Source organism: Ranitomeya imitator, chromosome 6, assembly GCF_032444005.1.
Source record: "Ranitomeya imitator isolate aRanImi1 chromosome 6, aRanImi1.pri, whole genome shotgun sequence".
NCBI classification, from domain to species: domain Eukaryota; kingdom Metazoa; phylum Chordata; class Amphibia; order Anura; family Dendrobatidae; genus Ranitomeya; species Ranitomeya imitator.
In genome coordinates this window covers 510,264,804-510,288,651 of record NC_091287.1, presented here as the reverse complement: position 1 = coordinate 510,288,651, position 23,848 = coordinate 510,264,804, and the positions used below count along the sequence as shown (strand labels likewise).

The window sequence follows — 23,848 nt, the reverse complement described above, 5'->3', positions numbered from 1 at the left end:
ACGGGAACCAGTCAGCAAGAAAATGCTTTTCATCTGCAGGTGTAGCACTAATCTCCAGGGAGAATATCACTTCACTTTCTGCCTGCAGCTGCACCTCCAATTAGACTGGTGACCATGTTTCACATGATAACGACCTCCAGAAAACCACTATGGCTGCAGGTAAATATTGCTAATTTTTAAGAGCCCCCCTAATCCTCTTCGGTCCAATGATCGTGAGCCCACCGCAACCACGTCTGGGGTGTAATGACCAATAAAAATGTAGATTTAGCAAATCTGAGCAATTACGAAATATGATTTTTTTTATGTAAAATTTTTTTTGTAAAAGGTTTCAGAAAAATAAATGACTGGTAAAAAGACGACATGCGCACATCTTCAGAGACAGGACCCAATTTGTTTTTAGCTCAACATAAATGCATGCAAGAAAAAAAAAAAAAAAAAATTATATATATATATATATATATATATATATATATATATATATATATATATATATATATATATATATATATATATATATATATGCATCGCCACTGTTGACTGTAGGCTGCTTGCAGTACTGCAGCGCAGTCCCAGAAGCTGCTAATGGCGCCGCTCCTGGAAGAGAAGAGCCACGGTTTTCTAATCTGACACGACCCCTGTAAAAGTAGTGTTCTGGAATTAGACAGTAAAGGGAAAGGAATATACAATTTTCAGTATAATTTTTCTGCATCTGTTCCTCCTCTCCAGCATTCAGCAGGACCATTTACTGACTATTTCCAGTCCTGGTGGAGTGATGGGAGCACAGATGTACGATCCATTCCTGGTGCTGAATCTCTGCAGCAGACAATCCTCAGCGAACACCAAGTGGTGCAGATTTCCCTGAGGATATTGTAGAGGAAAGGCTGCAGAATTATCACCTATTGCAGTGAAAAATCCACAGCAAAAATGGACGATCTGCAGATCCGGTCACTTTACACCGCAGGTTCTCTCCGCAGGGCGTGGGTCAGATTTTACACAGAACCACAATGCTGGTACCTCTGTGCCCATCATACGACCAGGACACAATTTTAAGGTTTTCTTATTAAGGGTTGTCTCGCTCCTTTCAGAAAACTTTCTTTCGAAGGCAGTGAGAACAATAAAAAACAAACAGAGTATTGCTTATCCTGCCGGGTCCAGCACAGGTACTCTGGTATCTTTTTTTGCTGCAGCCATTGAGGTCAGTGGCACAACGATGAGCTCACTGATTGGCCGCAGCGCCGTCAATGTGATATGAGCGCTGCAGACAGACAACAGGGCCAGAGGCTCCGCACTAAACCAAGGCAGAGCAGGTAATACTCAGCTTGGACTGCAGCCAGTGGGAAAAAAAAACAAAAGAAACAAGATACAACATATTATATATACACATATAAATAGATGTGAGCCTTTTATTTTTATTTCCCATTTCATACATTTATGGAGTCTGCGCAAGATAGGATGGCTGGGCCCCGACGTACGCTGCTGCCAGTGGAAAGATGGTGGGATTCCCATTCATTTGTATGGCAAGTGGGCCTACAGAGGCACGATCCCCGTCTCAAGATCAATGCAGGTGCAACTGATACTGTAAATTTATAGCATGTATAAATAAATGTACGAGATGGGAATAAGGAACCGCCTATCCACAGGATAGATGATTACTCTACTGGCACATTCACAAGGCCGTACCCTACAGCCTCATATATGCCTGTGACGCTATTACTTCTGGTAGACCTTTGTGGCCCCATACCGTCATGTGTATGCACCCATTGATTGCTGGAAACCCGACCATCTAGCATGTTCACCATCATGACTATTTAAGCCGTAAGGACGGACGATTCAGCCAGGACCGCCCTGATCACTGTTGGCTGTGTGACCTCCAGCGATCTGACACTTCCCACCGATCCTGTGGCTAGGCGATACGTTCAAGATCATGATATAAGGATCCTACAGATCATCTTCTAGGAAATCTGCGACTTACTCAAGCTCATTGATATAAAGTTCCGCCAGCTCGTGCCAAGCTTCCTGGTCACCGACAAATCTGAACGAGAAGGTCAGATGAATGAGGAATATGGGAAGGGTGGGAAAGAATAGATTATTGGAAATAGACAAGAAGCGAAATTAAATGCAAATTCCAATTTAATTAAAAATAATATATAGCAGAAGTGCAAAACAAAATCCCCTTGTAAAACACTCACTGTTCCAGATACTCATTCAGCTCTCGGATTGCCTCGGCGTTTCTCCCCTGGGCTTTGCGAATGGCAATCTTCCTCTTTCTTGTCGCCTATAGGTTGACATTAAGAAAGGATTAGACTGTCGGTAAAGAAGGCAATTTGCCTGTGCAAATTATTATCTCAATGCCAGAGGAATTCCAGTGTTTGGCCGGAGTATATAAACACACGCTATGCTGTTCCACCGACACAATGCAAGACTCATCCAGCGATCACATTACGTATGCCCGCCTATTGATACCGACACCATGCATCGCTTCATCCAAAGAAGTGTCCCGTCAGAATGGAGTAATTACAAACCAGCGGGGAAGGCTAATCCTGGGGTCCCATTCACGGCTAGACCGCTCCTTCCTGTCACCGCAATAATCTCTGCAGGGGGATAAAGCTTTCACTGGCCCCAGAGGAAATTTAAGGGGCTTGTAATAGCACTAAGCCAGAGATGGACATAATACCGGAGACTTAAGCAGCCAACTGACCCATTCACTGGCCCGGCAATGAGATATCAAAAGAGTTAGGGGCCAATAGAAAAAAATAAATCATCTACATGAACAGACAGTGGGATTTCTTCAGCTCTGCTGTAAAGTCTTGTACATGCTGTTCGCTTTCTAAATGGTTTCATTACATTTCTAGGTAAAACTGAAAATCTAGACACCAAAGACTTATCGGTAAACTAGATAATGGCCACAGTCTATGGAAGGTGCAGCTCTGCAAAGGGACAGTAGGGAAAAAGGTCCACCGATCAAAGGGGTTTCCAGAAAATGCCCTTTTCTTACGTAGCCGTGCCAAAACCTTCTGTAACTCAGATTACTGCAAAGCACTATTATAATTATATTATACTTTGATCTCCCTTTCACTAAACTCTATCTTTCCAGACTGCAGCAGCCAGGCTCATTTCTGTACAGCCGCTACACAGTTGCATCCACCCTCTGCCAGTCATTGCACTGGTGGTCCATCCATACAGAATAGAACATAAACTTATCAAACACAGCTTTCCACAGTGCACTGCCCAACATCTCCTCCCCCTACTACCCTAACTGTGCTCATCACAGTGCTGAACCACCCTACATCTCCCACCTCTTCTGTCTACCACTCTGTGATCTCCACAGTACTGCACCACCCTACATCTCCTCCCATATCTGTCTACCACCCTACCTGTCCTCTCCTCAGTGCGGCACCATCCTACATCTCCTCCCATATCTGTCTACCACCCTACCTGTCCTCTCCTCAGTGCGGCACCATCCTACATCTCCTCCCATATCTGTCTACCACCCTGTGATCTCCACAGTGCGGCACCACCCTACATCTCCTCCCATATCTGTCTACCACCCTACCTGTCCTCTCCTCAGTGCGGCACCATCCTACATCTCCTCCCATATCTGTCTACCACCCTGTGATCTCCACAGTGCGGCACCACCCTACATCTCCTCCCATATCTGTCTACCACCCTACCTGTCCTCTCCTCAGTGCGGCACCATCCTACATCTCCTCCCATATCTGTCTACCACCCTACCTGTCCTCTCCTCAGTGCGGCACCATCCTACATCTCCTCCCATATCTGTCTACCACCCTGTGATCTCCACAGTGCGGCACCACCCTACATCTCCTCCCATATCTGTCTACCACCCTACCTGTCCTCTCCTCAGTGCGGCACCATCCTACATCTCCTCCCATATCTGTCTACCACCCTACCTGTCCTCTCCTCAGTGCGGCACCATCCTACATCTCCTCCCATATCTGTCTACCACCCTGTGATCTCCACAGTGCGGCACCACCCTACATCTCCTCCCATATCTGTCTACCACCCTACCTGTCCTCTCCTCAGTGCGGCACCATCCTACATCTCCTCCCATATCTGTCTACCACCCTACCTGTCCTCTCCTCAGTGCGGCACCATCCTACATCTCCTCCCATATCTGTCTACCACCCTGTGATCTCCACAGTGCGGCACCACCCTACATCTCCTCCCATATCTGTCTACCACCCTACCTGTCCTCTCCTCAGTGCGGCACCATCCTACATCTCCTCCCATATCTGTCTACCACCCTACCTGTCCTCTCCTCAGTGCGGCACCATCCTACATCTCCTCCCATATCTGTCTACCACCCTGTGATCTCCACAGTGCGGCACCACCCTACATCTCCTCCCATATCTGTCTACCACCCTACCTGTCCTCTCCTCAGTGCGGCACCATCCTACATCTCCTCCCATATCTGTCTACCACCCTACCTGTCCTCTCCTCAGTGCGGCACCATCCTACATCTCCTCCCATATCTGTCTACCACCCTGTGATCTCCACAGTGCGGCACCACCCTACATCTCCTCCCATATCTGTCTACCACCCTACCTGTCCTCTCCACAGTGCTGCAACACCCTACATCTCCTCCCATATCTGTCTACCACCCTACCTGTCCTCTCCACAGTGCTGCAACACCCTACATCTCCTCCCATAGCTGTCTACCACCCTGTGATCTCCACAGTGCGGCACCACCCTACATCTCCTCCCATATCTGTCTACCACCTTACCTGTCCTCTCCACAGTGTGGCACCACCCTACATCTCCCATATCTGTCTACCACCCTGCCTGTGTTGCACCACCCTACATCTCCTCCCATATGTCTACCACCCTACCTGTCCTCTCCACAGTGCTGCACCACCCTACCAATCATCTGTCTACCACCTTGTGCTCTCCACAGTGCTGCACCACCCTACATCTCCTCAATCATCTGTCTACCAATCTGTGCTCCAAACTGTGCTGCACCACCCTACATCTCCTCCCATATCTGTCTACCACCCTGCCTGTATTGCACCACCCTATATCTCCTCCCTCAACTCTACCAGCCTGTGCTCTCCACAGTGCTGCACCACCCTACATCTCCTCCCATATCTGTTTACCACCCTACCTGTCCTCTCCACAGTGCTGCATCGCCCTACATCTCACCCCTCATCTGTCTACCACCCTACCCTTCCTCCCTACAGTTCTGCATCACCTTCCCAATCTCTGTCTAACACCCTGTGTTCTCCATAGTTCTTCACAACCCTACATCTCCCCCGTCATCTCCATGTACCACCCTGTCTGTGCTCTCCATAGTTCTGCACTGCATCATTACCTGTGATCTCTGTTCTCCTTAAGAACCAAGACCAACATCTTCTATAATCTGTCTCCCGAGACTTTCCTCAGGCTGCACCAATTCTCCGGAATGTGCTACCCCCAGACATTCCGATTAATCCCCAGTATACCTAGTTTTCAGAGTGTCCTACAAATACAAGGTTTTAGTCAGGCCTAATCCAACATTACATAATTTCTTCTTACTACATTTCTCAGAATCTGGTCTTTATCATCATCTGTTTCCCCCACACGTCATGCACTCAGCATCACTTTACACTCACGTATACACAGATATTGGCTGGTGACCACTTCGTGGAGGGTCACATATTATAAGCTGTATGCGCAGGGCGCTCACTCCTCTCTGAATTGGTGACCTTTGTGTTACTCTATAATGTCTGATATTGTGCTTCGGAATATATTGGTGCTATACAAAGATTATTAATATTGTTACAGAAATAGCGCCACTTTTATTCCTAGGCAAAGGCCGGTATTGCAACTTCCATGAATTATGCGGAGATAAAATACCAGACATGGCCTAGGGACAAGAGGATCATGATTTCTGGGTAAAAAAAAAAAACAAACAACAGCAGTCCCCTCTCTCCAATCACAGACAACCAGCGGCACTAATAGCACATACACGCACCATACAGAAGACTTGTGTTTTAGCTTTTTACAGCTCGGCCGGGGAACACTACCCCCAATGTAAGTACACGTATAAATAGCTGGGAATGTAAACAGGCTAAACAAATTGGACTGGATCACAGTTTCATTTTTGCAGCTACAGACATCTTGGCCATGTGGATTTAACTTACAAAAATACCTTAGAATGAAAATCCCTCTTCCCCCGGCTCGCTGCGCGCGGAGGATTTAATTGGTCGTGCGGTTAAGTGATTTTTCCAGTAATGTATCAGGATCTAGGATGATTTACAGGGCTTGTCATGGAGACTGCACCAGACTGTTTTGACGACTGTCCAGTAGCACATTACGTGGGATAGCTGCACCGCTAGCTTGCCGGAGTCAGTGTTACCGGCGCTGTCTTCCCAACGCCATAGCCCAACAGTTTAGGGAACGCCGAGCAGATCATTTATCTTAATTTGGTGATTAACAAAACAAAGAGGCGTTAATCTAAGGAAAAAAAAAAAGGATAAGGTGTTATCTGAGCATGCTCGGTGCTAAAGTGTATTCGGTGTGCTCGAGTAATATGTCCACTTCCCAGCGGCTGCATGTCTCGGGCTGTTTGACAGCCGCAACCATGCAGGGATTGCCTGCCACGAGACATGCAGCCGCAGGGACTCGAATATAAGTGACGCCAAAGTCACTTGGTTAGCACAAGAGCATGCTCCGATAACACCTTATCCCAGCACGTTCACTCATCACTACTCCTGACTACACCCAGTGCACACAGCACAGACTGAAAAGTGATAGGAAGTGTCAAAGGGGTTGCCAGACTTCGATTAACAGTATAGAGGATACACAGGAGACTATTATAGGGAACCTGTCACCAGCTATATATCTGCCCCCAACCCAACCTGCAAGACAAGAAAAAGAGCCTTTATTATACTCCCAAATGGGGCAAGGCGGTGCAGTCCTGGAGGGGGGGGGCGTTATTCTAGGTCCAGCACCTCCCATCCGTGGATGAAGCATCCCATCGTCATCCACAGTCTCCCCGCCATCGAGCCCCTGAGCAGGCGCACTTCTCTGCCCCGAGTACTGCAGCAACAACAAAGACCGGGGCAGCACTGGGGAGCAACAACATAGACAGGGCAGCAACAAAGACCGGGGCAGCACTGGGGAGCAACAACATAGACCGGGGCAGCAACAAAGACCGGGGCAGCGCTGGGGAGCAACAACATAGACCGGGGCAGCAACAACAAAGACCGGGGCAGCACTGGGGAGCAACAACATAGACCGGGGCAGCAACAACAAAGACCGGGGCAGCGCTGGGGAGCAACAACATAGACCGGGGCAGCAACAACAAAGACCGGGGCAGCGCTGGGGAGCAACAACATAGACCGGGGCAGCAACAACAAAGACCGGGGCAGCGCTGGGGAGCAACAACATAGACCGGGGCAGCAACAAAGACCGGGGCAGCACTGGGGAGCAACAACATAGACCGGGGCAGCAACAAAGACCGGGGCAGCACTGGGGAGCAACAACAAAGACCGGGGCAGCAACAACAAAGACCGGGGCAGCGCTAGAGAGCAACAACATAGACCGGGGCAGCAACAAAGACCGGGGCAGCACTGGGGAGCAACAACATAGACCGGGGCAGCAACAACAAAGACCGGGGCAGCGCTGGGGAGCAACAACATAGACTGGGGCAGCAACAACAAAGACCGGGGCAGCGCTGGGGAGCAACAACATAGACCGGGGCAGCAACAAAGACCGGGGCAGCACTGGGGAGCAACAACATAGACCGGGGCAGCAACAACAAAGACCGGGGCAGCGCTGGGGAGCAACAACATAGACCGGGGCAGCAACAACAAAGACCGGGGCAGCACTGGGGAGCAACAACATAGACCGGGGCAGCAACAAAGACCGGGGCAGCGCTGGGGAGCAACAACATAGACCGGGGCAGCAACAACAAAGACCGGGGCAGCGCTGGGGAGCAACAACATAGACCGGGGCAGCAACAACAAAGACCGGGGCAGCGCTGGGGAGCAACAACATAGACCGGGGCAGCAACAAAGACCGGGGCAGCACTGGGGAGCAACAACATAGACCGGGGCAGCAACAACAAAGACCGGGGCAGCGCTGGGGAGCAACAACATAGACCGGGGCAGCAACAACAAAGACCGGGGCAGCGCTGGAGAGCAACAACATAGACCGGGGCAGCGCTGGGGAGCAACAACAAAGACCGGGCAGCGCTGGGGAGCAACATCAAAGACTGGGGCAACGGTGGGGAGCAACAACAAAGACCGGGGCAGCGGTGGGGAGCAACAACAAAGACCGGGGCAGGGGCGGGGAGCAACAACAAAGACCGGGGCAGCGGTGGGGAGCAACAACAAAGACCGGGGCAGCGGTGGGGAGCAACAACAAAGACCGGGGCAGCAACAACAGACCGAAGCAACGGTGGGGAGCAACAACAAAGACCGGGGCAGCACTGGGGAGCAACAGCAAAGACCGGGGCAGCAACAACATAGACCGAAGCAGCGGTGGGAAGCAACAGCATAGACCGAAGCAGCGGTGGGGAGCAACAACAAAGACAGGGGCAGCCGCGGCGAGCAACAACAGACAGGGGCAGCGGTGTGGAGCAACAACATAGATTGGGGCAGCAACAACAGACCGAAGCAGCAATGGGGAGCAACAACAAAGACCGGGGCAGCGGTGGAGAGCCACAACAAAGACCGGGGCAGCGGTGGAGAGCCACAACAAAGACCGGGGCAGCGGTGGGGAGCAACAACAAAGACCGGGGCAGCGGTGGGGAGCAACAACAAAGACCGGGGCAACGGTGGGGAGCAACAACAAAGACCGGGGCAACGGTGGGGAGCAACAACAAAGACCGGGGCAGGGGCGGGGAGCAACAATAAAGACCGGGGCAGCGGTGGGGAGCAACAACAAAGACAGGGGCGGGGAGCAACAACAAAGACCGGGGCAGGGGCGGGGAGCAACAATAAAGACCGGGGCAGCGGTGGGGAGCAACAACAAAGACTGGGGCAACTGTGGGGAGCAACAACAAAGACCGGGGCAACGGTGGGGAGCAACAACAAAGACAGGGGCGGGGAGCAACAACAAAGACCGGGGCAGGGGCGGGGAGCAACAACAAAGACCGGGGCAGCGGTGGGGAGCAACAACAAAGACTGGGGCAACTGTGGGGAGCAACAACAAAGACCGGGGCAACGGTGGGGAGCAACAACAAAGACCGGGGCAGGGGCGGGGAGCAACAATAAAGACCGGGGCAGCGGTGGGGAGCAACAACAAAGACAGGGGCGGGGAGCAACAACAAAGACCGGGGCAGCGGTGGGGAGCAACAACAAAGACCGGGGCAACGGTGGGGAGCAACAATAAAGACCGGGGCAGCGGTGGGGAGCAACAACAAAGACAGGGGCGGGGAGCAACAACAAAGACCGGGGCAGCGGTGGGGAGCAACAACAAAGACCGGGGCAGCGGTGGGGAGCAACAACAAAGACTGGGGCAGCGGTGGGGAGCAACAACAAAGACCGGGGCAGGGGCGGGGAGCAACAACAAAGACCGGGGCAGGGAGCAACAACAAAGACCGGGGCAGGGGCGGGGAGCAACAACAAAGACCGGGGCAGCAACAACATAGACCGAAGCAGCGTTGGGGAGCAACAACATAGACCAAAGAAGCGGTATGGAGCAACAACATAGACCGAGGCAGGGCCGGGGAGCGAGCGCTGGACCAGGGAATGTAAGCAATACTCAGTTCGGTTTTTATATAACTATTGTTATACCCAAACGTTTTCTAAAAGGAGACAAGCCCTTTAACCCTATGATAGGGAGGATTAAAGATATCCTTCCATCTAGCAGCAAAAAACTATGGCAGAAACCCTGATTCCACGACACCGTGGCTGTAGTTTTAATAACACACCTGTATTCACTGTAGCTGTGTCTTCCTGATATTGAGCCTCTCCTATGTAGCCCTCTTAATGTCTCCCCCCATCCCCACTGGTTGCCAGCTCTCTGTTACGCTCAGTGCAATCAATGGTGCAGGGTGAGACCGATATGATCACTGAGAAGACTAGCACAGCTGCAGCAGATAAGCAGCAGATAAAACAGTAATTTCATCAAAACTACAGAAAGCGGCCCAGTAAGTGACCCAGTGCTGGAATCAGACTCTTTGTCCCAATGTTCTATTTGCCGCAGATTGGGAAGCGTAAACCTGATGTGAGATCTTTAATGGCCAGTGAGAGAAGAGCAGCATTCCCAGTAACAGGACTGGCGGTGGCTACAGCTGCCTGTGGATTCGGTTATTGAGAGTGTTCGGTGCTAGATTCATTGTCAGAATCAATTTATAGTTCCCGTAAGTAGTTTATTGTTGGCTGCGCGGCCTGGGGAATGTATTTGCAGGCGCTCCAAGACTAACAATCCTTCACCCTAAATTACAGCAGAGAGAGGATCCGTTTCACTGGTCTGTGCGGGGAGCCGCTTATATACACAGCAATCAGGCTATGGTAAGTGTTAGCAGCTAATGAGGCCGCAGGCACGGGAGAGACTGACGGGCGATTTCAGGAGACTCATATCCAGGGCTGTGCCAGATTCAGGTTCTGTGCAAGAAAGAACGCAGCTGCTGAAACAAAGGACACCATGATGACGCCCACTAACAGCATGTGACGGACCGGTCATCAGCCACAGCATCGCGGGAGGACCGAGCTGGATGCCGGACCACAGTCAGAGCCTTTTCGCTCATCTCTAGTCACAAGAAAAAATGCTTTCAGCAATAACATTTCATTCCGAAAGCAATTATGTACTAAAATCTAACATCGGAGGAGAGCAGAGGTCTTATTTCAAACTCTGGAAAACCCCTTTAAAGAGGATCCATCACTCAGCATATCCACTAATCGAGCAGTTTGCAGCAGCCGAAAGGGCAGAGTGTAATGACCACAGTCAGGAACAGCACAGCGCACCCACTGGCCATTCCTGGGTACTGCAGCTCAGCTTCCATTCACTTTAACAGGAGCTGAGTTGCAATACCTGATAATGGCCACTAGAGTGTCCGTTCCACCTCTATACATGGTGAACTTCCAGCAGCCAAGGGACCGGCCACCGTCTGATTAGTAGGGGTCGGCCACCGTCTGATTAGTAGGGGTCGGCCACCGTCTGATTAGTAGGGGTCGGCCACCGTCTGATTAGTAGGGGTCGGCCACCGTCTGATTAGTAGGGAGTCGGCCACCGTCTGATTAGTAGGGGGTCGGCCACCGTCTGATTAGTAGGGAGCATAATGTAGGGGCAGAGACCCTGATTCCAGCAGTGTATCAGTTACCGGGCTCCTTGTTGTTGCATCAATAAAAATCACGTATAGAATTATCACTACAGGACTAGGAGTCTAGAGCCATGTAGTCGTCCTGTGTAACCCCGTCCTCACCACTGATTGGCAGCTTTCTGCCTATGCATAGTGTACACAGGTGAAGCCAATCAGTGTTGAGTTACACAAAGCTCAGCATTCACAGAGCTGCTAGATCTGCAGTAGAGAAAAAAAAAAAAAGGGATTTTATGAAAACTACAGATGGCAGCCCATTAAGTTATACATTGCTGGAATCAGGGTCTCTGTCTCTACATTAAGCTGTTCTCAGATAAACATGGTGACAGATTCTATTTAATTCAATGTTTCCCACTCCTCCATTTTGGGGAAAGGGTGGTTGGCGCTTTTCCAGACCTATTGGTGGGACCCCGGTGAGCAGGTTTTGGCTCCAATGCTGCAGCTTGGAGTCAGCAGTGAACAGGCATGTCACTATGCTCTGCCCGTCCTGAGCACCAGTCAGGCTGCGGAAGGCTGAGATTTTGGATCCGTACGGGCACAATAAATATTTGTCTGGCACGGACGGTTCTTGTAAATGGTTTGCAGTTACGCTTCTTGGCAGCCTGCGCTCCAGTATCGCCATTCTTAATGAAAACCCTGCTAAGTGTTCACACTGGACGCATTCTTGTGCAGACGCTTTATATGTTAGTTTACGACACGTTTCTCCATAGATGGTAAGAAGCCTCCTCTGCCAGCGCTGACGCTGAAAGGCCGAATAGAACCGCTCTGAGAAGTGGTCAGGTATTCGGATTGTTTATAGATCATCTACCTGCTAAGTGTTCCCATCTGGGGCCGGCGCGGCGGGGGAGGGCTCCCAGGGCCCGGGATCTGAAGCCCAGCTTTCTGCAGAGTTTATCTTGGCTTCTACCGCAGACTCTCACTTGTGTGTGTGCCGACACATGGAGCTGCTTAGATTATGGTAGAAAAGAAAATACATGGACGTGGTATCAGCCAGACGGGATAGAGGTTATTAAAGGGGCGTTATGGAATAATGGAAGTGGTGCCCTTAAGTGGCAGCCATTGCTTTATTCCATCGAGGAATGTGAGAGCAGCATGATGTAGGGGCAGTGACCCTGATTCCAGTGATGTGTCACTTAATGGGCTGCTTGCTGCAGTTTTGATAAAAAAATCTTTGTTTTCCCAGCAGGTGATCTAGCGGTGCTATAAATGCCGAGCTGTGTAACCCCGCCCATATCACTGATTGACAGCAAGTTGCTAAGCAGTGGTGGGGGTGGGCTTACACAGATTATTAGGACCTCCTGACACACGGCAGATGGTCCTGCAGTGATAATATTCTGCTGATAAAATTGAAACCACAGAAACACAGCCTAGAACCTGACACATCCCTGGAATCAGGCTCTCTGACCCTACATTAGGATGCTCTTAGATTAAATAGCAAAAACCTACTGATAAGATTCCCTTTAAAGAGGCAGACTCTAACTTAGAGTAACTGCTTCCAATAGGTGGCACTAGTGAGCCAACTTTCATCCTCCTGGAGGAAAAGTAATTAAATGAGGATTTTCTTTTGCCCTTTTCTTTGTCCACGCATGGCCCCAGAGTGGTACAATGATAAGAAATAGCATATACTGATCCATATATCAATTCCTCAATCTCCCTGGTTCTGTCCCCCGTCAGTCACCTCTTCCAAAGTGGTCAACACTTTACAGCTGCAGCCACCGATTATATGTAGTGGTCATAGGCCGAGCACTCCAGAAGAGCAAAAGAGGCGGCTAGTGGAGAGCGTGGCCAGCGAGAAAGGAGCTGGGGATCAATAGCTGACTATATATTCATTGTAACCACACTGGAACCATATGAAAAGTTTAAAAAAAAAAAAAAAGCGCTCCTTCAACTGTTAATGAGGTTATCTCTACAATAGGTATTGCCTTGCTGACAGCGCAGGATCTCTTGGCTATTTCCAGCAGTACCATAGACAATGACTTGCTGACGGCGCAGGATCTCTTGGCTATTTCCAGCAGTACCAAAGACAATAGATGGACTGAGTTGCAATAACTTCACACAAAAGGGACTATTAGGTAAAATAATATTCCCATACTGTATCTACCTCCCAATATGCTATGCAATGAGTATTCCAGCATTCACCACAACTATTTTAGCTCCTTATTGCAAGGGGACCTAAAAAAAAAACCTGTACGCCTATGGGAGGCAGTGCATTAAATAGCAGCTAAATGAAGAATGGCAGGGTGTTGAGTGGGAATAAAGAAACAGGAATAACATGGATTTCACACAAAACAAAGGGTGTTTGCAACAAATGGTTATAAACACCAATTCTGCATAAGGCTGACTTTCTAGTTAAAGGGATTGTCCACTACTCAAATCCTACATTTCCCCCATTAAAACAGTAACAATTCTACTCACCTCCTTCCAGCAGTGTCAGAACTGGCTCTCCAGGGGCTCATGTGACATTTTCTTAATGTCACATGATCCCTGTGACCAATCAGAGCTGGCTTCACTATCCTCTCCATCTGGAGAGGCGATAGTGAAAGGAGAGTCAATACAGTTGCTGACTGGCCGCAGGGATCGTGTGACAATGTCACGCAAGCCCTGGGAGAGCCAGTGCCGATACCACTGGAACAGCACCAGCACCGGAGGGGAGCATACGTTTTGATATTTTATTAGGGTGAAACATAAAGATTGAGAAGGGGATATCAGAATAACGAACAACCCCTTTAAACTAGAAGGTAAATGCATAGTGAAGCCAGGTTTCCTTGTCCCAGCTTAGTGTCACTGCGCATGAACTGGAAGGTGCATCTACAACCGGCCTCACTGGTCATGCTACAGAAGTGAGATTTAAAGGGGTGTTCTTAAGTTTGAACATTACCCCCTAGGAGATGACTCCGATCACTAAAGGTCCAACTTCTGAAGCCCCCACTGATCCCAAGTACCAGGGCTTCACAACCCCATGTGAACGGAGAAGACGATAATACGCGCTGCTGCTCCATTCATTGCAATGGGAAAACCTGTTGAGTGCAGCGGTTGGCAATCGGTGGCGGTCCCATTAAGGCTATTTGCACACGTTGCGGATTGTATGCGGTTTTGTTTCGCCACAAAAACGCATACACAACACAGCCCATTGAATTCAATGGGATTCCGCAATGCTGTGCTAATGCTGCGTATTTTTCCGCGGCGGAATCACGGAAAAATACGCAGCATGCTCATTTTATGTGCGGAATCGCGGACATTCCGCACACATAGGAATACATTGATCGGCTTACTTTCCGCATGTGGCTATACCCACCGTGCGCAAAGTAAGCGGATCATGTGCGGATGGTACCCAGGGTAGAGGAGACTCTCCTCCAGGCCCTGGGAATCAAAAAAATAGTTACAATACTCACCTTCCGGCGGCCCCCGGACTCAGCCCAGGCCTTAGCGAAGCTCGCGATGCTCCCGTTCCCAGTGATGCTTTTTCGCAATGACGTAGCGGTCTCGTGCGATGCTACGTCATCTGGGGTAATTGTCGCAAGGCATCACTGGGAACGGGAGTTGCCGGGAGCATCGCGAGGAGCGGGAAGGCTGCGGGGGCCGCCGTATGTGAGAATATCACGATTTTGTATTTATTATTTTTAATATTATATCTTTTTACTATTGATGCTGCATAGGCATTATCAATTGTAAAAAGTTGGTCACACTTGTCAAACACTATGTTTGACAAGTGTGACCAACCTGTCAATCAGTTTTCCAAGCGATGCTACAGACCGCTTGGAAAACGCTAGCCATCCACAAGCTAATTACGCTTGCAAAACGCTTGTGTTTACCGGGAATGCGCATGCCAATTCCGCATGCGTATTTCCCGCAGCAGGGAGTTGCGGAATTGAAGTGGAAATTTCAGCGACAATTTCGAACGTGTGCACATAGCCTAAGAATAAGCATAACTGACCACCGTGCCATGCAGTCGAGGATCACCAGAGCCTTGGTTCTCGGGATTGATGGGGGCCACAGCGGTCAGACCCAGAGTGATCAATGTTATTCCCTGTCTTGTGGATAGGGGACAACTTGAACACTTGAGAACACCCTTTTAATAAGCAATTCTGGTGATTTTTTTTTTTTTTTTTTTTGCAAAAGTGAACATAAAACCCATGTCTGTAGGGCTACAAGTAATGTGATGGTGGAGGTTTTTAGTGCTGCCGATCCATGAGACAGGCCCCCATTACAGAAATATCGCAGGACATGATGTAAAGTAGGAAGGAAAGGTGGAGTGTTCCCGACAACCTCGAGAGCTCTGCATGGATATGTCATCAGGAGGACGGATCTGTTTCTTGATGAGCAGGGCGTCCAATAATGTCCTATTTAATCTTGGGAGGTCTGAATAAATGAAGTCGCTGTGTAACGCACTTCTCAATATTAAAGGTCTAGTTAACTCCGCACAGGCCGCGATATTCCAAAACTCCCGTCAGCGCAAGGGTCCATGCGGAAAGCAAGTTTCTCCAACGCCCGTCGCTCCAGCAAGGAAAGCTATTATTAATTTCTGTGCTTCTCTGGTATTTAGCGTGCGAGCAAAACAATATGTCCAAGTTAATAAAAGAAAAAAAAAGAAAAAAAATAATTAAAAAGAAATAGATTTCCCTGTGGGAGAGCGAGAATGATTTGGAGCAATATTTTCTTAGCCAAGAGTATGCACTCAGCCGGCTTCTCTCAAATTACCGAGAACAGTCACAATATTTGACTTACTGTGTTGGTTGGATCTTCTTGTAATATCCTGTCATATATCTGGAGAGCATCATCATACCTGTTCCAAAAAGGAAAGTGAAAACCGCTTATGGAAAATGAGTTCCAGAAAACATCCATAGAAAAAAACACAACCCAGAGAGTCAGCGTAAAGAGATATACTCCGCTCCTCAGAAACACACTTATACACAGTCCAGGTTTCCATGTAAATGGTAATCAGGAGACTGCGCCATATGTCAGCGAGCGAGAGATAGGAACAAGGGCAAGTCTATGTGCCGGGCACGTCGCCATACCGGCGAGGGGCAAGAAGCCCCCAGACATCTGATTATTTTGGTTTTGTTAACTACTTAAGGATCTCCCAACATCTTAAACGTCGGGCCGCTCTCAATTTCCCTTTTTTCTCAACTTTACACAATTCAATATTGGAAAAAAAAATCTGACTAAAAAACAAAAATAAAAAATAATTAGGTCCCGTGTATCTCAAAGGAAAAAAAAATAAAAAAATACTCCCCATGTAGAATAATAACCGCCTGTACTGAACTCCCCTCTGGTGCCGGGCTTCCCAGGGCTTGTGTGACATGTGTCATGGGATCTAGTCAGACCCGAGGGAAGCAGCCAGCCAGACCCGAGGGAAGCAGCCAGCCAGACCCGAGGGAAGCAGCCAGCCAGACCCGAGGGAAGCAGCCAGCCAGACCCGAGGGAAGCAGCCAGCCAGACCCGAGGGAAGCAGCCAGCCAGACCCGAGGGAAGCAGCCAGCCAGACCCGAGGGAAGCAGCCAGCCAGACCCGAGGGAAGCAGCCAGCCAGACCCGAGGGAAGCAGCCAGCCAGACCCGAGGGAAGCAGCCAGCCAGACCCGAGGGAAGCAGCCAGCCAGACCCGAGGGAAGCAGCCAGCCAGACCCGAGGGAAGCAGCCAGCCAGACCCGAGGGAAGCAGCCAGCCAGACCCGAGGGAAGCAGCCAGACCTCTGGAAGCAGTCAGACCTCTGGAAGCAGTCAGAGACGTGGAAGCAGTCAGAGACGTGGAAGCAGTCAGAGACGTGGAAGCAGTCAGAGACGTGGAAGCAGTCAGAGACGTGGAAGCAGTCAGAGACGTGGAAGCAGTCAGAGACGTGGAAGCAGTCAGAGCTCTGGAAGCAGTCAGAGACGTGGAAGCAGTCAGACCTCTGGAAGCAGTCAGAGACGTGGAAGCAGTCAGAGACGTGGAAGCAGTCAGAGACGTGGAAGCAGTCAGAGACGTGGAAGCAGTCAGAGCTCTGGAAGCAGTCAGACCTCTGGAAGCAGTCAGAGCTCTGGAAGCAGTCAGAGCTCTGGAAGCAGTCAGAGCTCTGGAAGCAGTCAGAGACGTGGAAGCAGTCAGACCTCTGGAAGCAGTCAGACCTCTGGAAGCAGTCAGACCTCTGGAAGCAGTCAGACCTCTGGAAGCAGTCAGACCTCTGGAAGCAGTCAGACCTCTGGAAGCAGTCAGAGCTCTGGAAGCAGTCAGAGCTCTGGAAGCAGTCAGAGCTCTGGAAGCAGTCAGAGCTCTGGAAGCAGTCAGAGCTCTGGAAGCAGTCAGAGCTCTGGAAGCAGTCAGACCTCTGGAAGCAGTCAGACCTCTGGAAGCAGTCAGACCTCTGGAAGCAGTCAGACCTCTGGAAGCAGTCAGACCTCTGGAAGCAGTCAGAGCTCTGGAAGCAGTCAGACCTCTGGAAGCAGTCAGACCTCTGGAAGCAGTCAGACCTCTGGAAGCAGTCAGAGCTCTGGAAGCAGTCAGACCTCTGGAAGCAGTCAGACCTCTGGAAGCAGTCAGACCTCTGGAAGCAGTCAGAGACGTGGAAGGAGTCAGAGCTCTGGAAGCAGTCAGACCTCTGGAAGCAGTCACGCCCGTGGAAGCAGTCAGACCTCTGGAACACACTTCTTCAGGGTGTCCGTTTTATTTGGAAAAAATGAGAGTGAAGAGGCTGCTGATTGTTGCCAGTGCCCTGAAACCAATGTCTATTTTTTTCACGGACCCATTGACTTGCATTGCCAATTTTAATCCGACCCTCGTATTAATCATGTCTCCGCTATTTTACACGGATCTCTGGTTCTCGAAAAATCACGGACATGTAAATGGCCCCATGGACTATTACAGGTACGAGTGCTATCTGTGAAAACCAAAGATGGCTGGCACTCATACAACATCGAACGGCCTTAGGAAGTGATGCTCCATTTAATTCCCAGTTAAAGGGATTGTTTAGGACTTGCATATTAATAACTGATCCTTAGCATAGGATCCATACCAGATAGGTGAGGATCTCTCAGCTCCATACATTGTGTAGTGACTTTTCCAATGCATCTCAGCCTCCAGTCACTTCAATAGGACTTGTGCAAAAATACCGTTGAACAATCCTGACACGGTGTATGGGGCGGTGGTGTGCTGGATCTGTATCTGTGTATATCCTGCCCCGTCTGATACGGATAAGTCATGGATAGGTCATCAACATCCAAGTCCTGAACAACTCCTTGATAGCATAGTCGAAGGCATGTCTCCGCAGAGGTCTCGGCTTACTTGTCAAGGGTGTAACTAGTAAACCGACTTACTGAAATAGGCTAGGGAAAAAAAGGGTACTTCAATGAAATCAAAATAATGGAGCAAAATATCCTTACCGTATGTAAGAAATGTATAACTAATACTATAAATGCAGTATGTTTAAAAAAAACAAAAAAAAAAACAAATATGGCGACATTTCCCACCAAAAATTGAAAATCAATTAAAGGAGTTTGTCCACGACTCTGACAACTGCCCCCATAAAAAAAAAAAAAACACTTACAGTCACCTCCGTAGCCATTCTCCCACTGACGCTGAGCATACGTATTGAGCACGTTACTGGGGGCAAAAACGCTGATTGAGAAGGTGTATGAATAGTGGACAACCCCCTTAACGTGTGATGGGTATCCGATACGCTGTTTAGAAGGGCAGTCCAATCCCTAAGAGGAGTCATCAGGAAAAGGTCAAACCCCTTTGTGTCCGCCGTTCTCCAGGTAACAATAATAATTCTCCAGGTATGGGGAAACGCTCCAAATACACAGAGAAGCGATTAAATGCCCCAAGCGGCAGCACAGAGAAGATGGGACATCTGAAGAATGCGTGGTATCCATTATGTTACCTTTCCATGGCCTCGAATCTCATGCCAGTGAGTTTCTTTACCCTGTGGCTGCCAGGAAACTGCCTTCGTAGCTCTTGTAGACAAGACTGCAAACAAGCACAAGTGGGCACGGATTAATGGCCAGCATTAAAAACACACATCTCCTTACAGAACCTAGCAGTCTTGTTTACCATTAGGGGTTAAAGAAAAAAACATTTAGCACAGACCGACATTGGCAGGTAGAACGCAGCAACAACAAAATACATCTAGAAAAACACATTTTCTCTTTTTTTCTTTTTACTTATTTTATATATATATATATATATTTTTTAACATTGGACTCAGTTCACCATTACACGGCGCCGCGCCGGAGCCACGCAGAGGTAGGCGCAACTATGTGGACAGGTCGGGGCAGGCGCCATTTTATAGGGGTGTAGAGGGAGGCACTGAGATGGTTTACAGACACTTTACAGGCAGGATGGCTGTTACAAGGGGTGTAGCAGGCAGTATTGGGGGAGGTTTCCTGCAGCAGGCAGTATTGGGGGGAGGTTCCTGCAGCAGGCAGTATTGGGGGAGGTTTCCTGCAGCAGGCAGTATTGGGGGGAGGTTCCTGCAGCAGGCAGTATTGGGGGAGGTTCCTGCAGCAGGCAGTATTGGGGGAGGTTTCCTGCAGCAGGCGGTATTGGGGGGAGGTTCCTGCAGCAGGCAGTATTGGGGGTGGTTTCCTGCAGCAGGCAGTATTGGGGGGAGGTTCCTGCAGCAGGCAGTATTGGGGGGAGGTTTCCTGCAGCAGGCAGTATTGGGGGGAGGTTTCCTGCAGCAGGCAGTATTGGGGGAGGTTTCCTGCAGCAGGCAGTATTGGGGGGGAGGTTTCCTGCAGCAGGCAGTATTGGGGGGAGGTTTCCTGCAGCAGGCAGTATTGGGGGAGGTTTCCTGCAGCAGGCAGTATTGGGGGGGAGGTTTCCTGCAGCAGGCAGTATTGGGGGGGAGGTTTCCTTCAGCAGGCAGTATTGGGGGAGGTTTCCTGCAGCAGGCAGTATTGGGGGAGGTTTCCTGCAGCAGGCAGTATTGGGGGAGGTTTCTTGCATCAGGCAGTATTGGGGGGAGGTTTCCTGCAGCAGGCAGTATTGGGGGAGGTTTCCAGCAGCAGGCAGTGTTGGGGGGGAGGTTTCCTGCAGCAGGCTGTATTGGGAGAGGTTTCCTGCAGCAGGTAGTATTGGGGGAGGTTTCCTGCAGCAGGCAGTATTGGGGGAGGTTTCCTGCAGCAGGCAGTATTGGGGGGGGGAGGTTTCTTGCAGCAGGCAGTATTGGGGGGGAGGATTCCTGCAGCAGGCAGTATTGGGGGAGGTTTCCAGCAGCAGGCAGTATTGGGGGAGGTTTCCTGCAGCAGGCAGTGTTGGGGGGGGGGAGGTTTCCTGCAGCAGGCAGTATTGGGGGAGGTTTACTGCAGCAGGCAGTATTGGGGGAGGTTTCCTGCAGCAGGCAGTATTGGGGGAGGTTTCCTGCAGCAGGCAGTACTGGGGGAGGTTTCTTGCAGCAGGCAGTATTGGGGGGAGGATTCCTGCAGCAGGCAGTATTGGGGGAGGTTTCCTGCAGCAGGCAGTGTTGGGGGGGAGGTTTCCTGCAGCAGGCTGTATTGGGGGAGGTTTCCTGCAGCAGGCAGTATTGGGGGGGAGGTTTCCTGCAGCAGGCAGTATTGGGGGGAGGTTTCCTGCAGCAGGCAGTATTGGGGGAGGTTTCCTGCAGCAGGCAGTATTGGGGGGGAGGTTTCCTTCAGCAGGCAGTATTGGGGGAGGTTTCCTGCATCAGGCAGTATTGGGGGGGGAGGTATCCTGCAGCAGGCAGTATTGGGGGAGGTTTCCAGCAGCAGGCAGTATTGGGGGGGGGGGGAGGTTTCTTGCAGCAGGCAGTATTGAGGGGGGAGGTTTCCAGCAGCAGGCAGTGTTGGGGGGGAGGTTTCCTGCAGCAGGCTGTATTGGGAGAGGTTTCCTGCAGCAGGCAGTATTGGGGGAGGTTTCCTGCAGCAGGCAGTATTGGGGGAGGTTTCTTGCAGCAGGCAGTATTGGGGGGGGGGGGAGGTTTCTTGCAGCAGGCAGTATTGGGGGGTGGAGGTTTCCTGCAGCAGGCAGTATTGGGGGAGATTTCCTGCAGCAGGCAGTATTGGTGGGGGGGAGGTTTCCTGCAGCAGGCAGTATTGGGGGAGGTTTCCTGCAGCAGGCAGTATTGGGGGGGGGGGGGGGGGAGGTTTCCTGCAGCAGGCAGTATTGGGGGGGAGGTTTCTTGCAGCAGGCAGTATTGGGGGAGAGAGGTTTCCTGCAGCAGGCAGTATTGGGGGGGGGGAGGTTTCCTGCAGCAGGCAGTATTGGGGGGAGGTTTCCTGCAGCAGGCAGTATTGGGGGGAAGTTTCCTGCAGCAGGCAGTATTGGGGGGAGGTTTCCTGCAGCAGGCAGTATTGGGGGGGGGGGGTTTCCTGCAGCTGGCAGTATTGGGGGGGGGGGAGGAGGTTTCCTGAAGCAGGCAGTATTGGGGGGGGGGGTTTCCTGCAGCAGGCAGTATTGGGGGGAGGAGGTTTCCTGCAGCAGGCAGTATTGGGGGGAGGTTTCCTGCAGCAGGCAGTATTGGGGGGGGGGGGGGGAGGTTTCCTGCAGCTGGCAGTATTGGGGGGAGGTTTCCTGCAGTAGACAGTATTGGGGGAGGTTCCTGCAGCAGGCAGTATTGGGGGGGGGGGAGGTTTCCTGCAGCAGGCAGTATTGGGGGGGGAGGTTTCCTGCAGCAGGCAGTATTGGGGGGGAGGTTTCCTGCAGCAGGCAGTATTGGGGGGGAGGTTTCCTGCAGTAGGCAGTATTGGGGGGGAGGTTTCCTGCAGCAGGCAGTATTACAGGCAGGTAATTATATTTTCAGACTATCAGGCGGTGTTTCCTTTGCCCACATATGTGATGCAGGTAAATCTTATAGTGTTTGTGTGTCCTGTCACTTTTACACTGGGCTCCTGCATTTCTGTTGACACTTGAGATTGCTGAAAATGTTCTTCATCTGCAACAACTTGGAAACGTTTGGATGGCTTTTAAGTAAAACAAATCTCGGACACTCTTGGACGCAGAACAGAAAACCTCAGTGTACGATGATGAAGAGGTATGATAAATATGCATGACATAACCACACAAACTTAAACAAACCCTGCGCGGCATATGCCGGAGGAGCGAGGAACATGTCCGAGAACATGTGCGGGATGTTATACTGAGATGCAGCTGCATTTGACAAGATTACACTGCGGGTGAACGGAGAGACCTAAAACATGGCAGCGATGGCGAGACATTAAACTGAATGGCCCTCAACAGAAAAGAATTACCGAGGGGTAAAAAAGCAAAAACAACAAGAAAGCATTGTGCAGAAAAGTAATTTGTCAGGAATGAATATATCAGAGGTACAAAGATCAGACACAACATTAAAGGGGTTTTCTGGGCTGAACACATTTGTGCAATCATTCTGTGACGGCAGATTGCTATAACGCGCCAATGTGCAACATGCAAACTGTCAGGATTTCCCACCATTTCCAGCTCGAGTGGGCGGCCACCTGACCGCAAACACAGGATTTGCATAGTTGCGGTCACATGCAGATTAGCTTTGCATCCACTTCTCTCAATTGCTGTTCGGCACGTGACCGCCTGCTGAATCTGGGAAGAGAAGGGGACGCCTGACAGTGTGCATATTGCACGCAGGTTCTGCAATCTACAGTCACAGAAACACACCAGGATACCGGGCCAAGCTGGCTAATCAAAAGAGGACCCAGGGATGCCAACGGATCCACGTGCTCCTCGCCCGTCGGCCTCTGGGCCGGGGTCCGGTGACTATTAATTCATCACTACCAGTAATGTTTAGTCAGAACGTACATATTAAAATAACAGTCACACAATGCCAGGACCCGAGGTTTGCAACAGAACATTGCCCAGACATCACACTGACTGCACAGGGTCTACATCTCCTAACACCATTAAAGTGGAATTCCCATCTCCAAGATTCTATCCCAATATGTAGTAGGTGTAATAATATTACCAATTACCTCCAATTAGAAATGTAGTATAGTTCTTCTGATTCGCTATGTTGCTTACCTCATGTGCAGGGCATTGCAGTGGTTTAGGTATCCATGGTTACGACCACTAAGAGCTGTTTGTCACGATAGGAGAGGTCGTAACCATGGATATCTAAGCTATTGCAATGCCCTGCACATGGTAAGGGACATAGCAAATCAGAAGAACTATACTATATTTCCAATTCAAGGTAATTGGTAGAATGATCATGATGGGTCCCACAGGTCTATCTCCGAAAGATAAAAAAATGACATGTCATCTAACCGTCTGACGAAGGAGAAGACCCCGTAGCATTTTGCCATGGACAACACTTGACGCACGACTTACCATTGCTACGTCATCACGGCCACAATCCAAGGCGGCAACCATTACTTGTTCATGTATGATCCATACTGTGCAGAAGAGACAGAAAGGAAGACTGTCAGCAAGGAAATGTCTCTCCAGAGAAATTCTTGGCGGTGGCCGCGGCACTAGGGATCACACACCACAACCTCATATCATAGGAAAGAGGCTTCCCAAACATAAGCGCCACATGTAAACCGGTACGGACCACTGAAGAGTATGGGGAGATCAGGAAGGGGGAAGGATTGAGGAGCGACTCCAGCTGAGCCGCCTTATCTAAAGGGAGTTTGCGGTTGTCTAAAATCCACCTCCGATGTCCT

General features: G+C 50.2%; 1 protein-coding gene across 2 annotated transcripts in view; it reads right to left on the bottom strand.

Moving 5' to 3' along the window:
• Nucleotides 1-23,848, bottom strand: part of EMC2 (ER membrane protein complex subunit 2) — an 81,280-nt gene that overhangs the window by 23,988 nt on the left and 33,444 nt on the right. For both annotated transcript variants that reach the window (XM_069731779.1, XM_069731778.1), the window contains exons 4-8: nucleotides 23,514-23,578; nucleotides 19,120-19,205; nucleotides 15,992-16,049; nucleotides 2,190-2,275; nucleotides 1,973-2,032 (exon numbers count right to left, since the gene is read on the bottom strand). In XM_069731779.1, coding sequence (XP_069587880.1) covers nucleotides 1,973-2,032; nucleotides 2,190-2,275; nucleotides 15,992-16,049; nucleotides 19,120-19,205; nucleotides 23,514-23,578 — 355 coding nt within the window. The remainder of the gene's footprint in view (nucleotides 1-1,972; nucleotides 2,033-2,189; nucleotides 2,276-15,991; nucleotides 16,050-19,119; nucleotides 19,206-23,513; nucleotides 23,579-23,848) is intronic.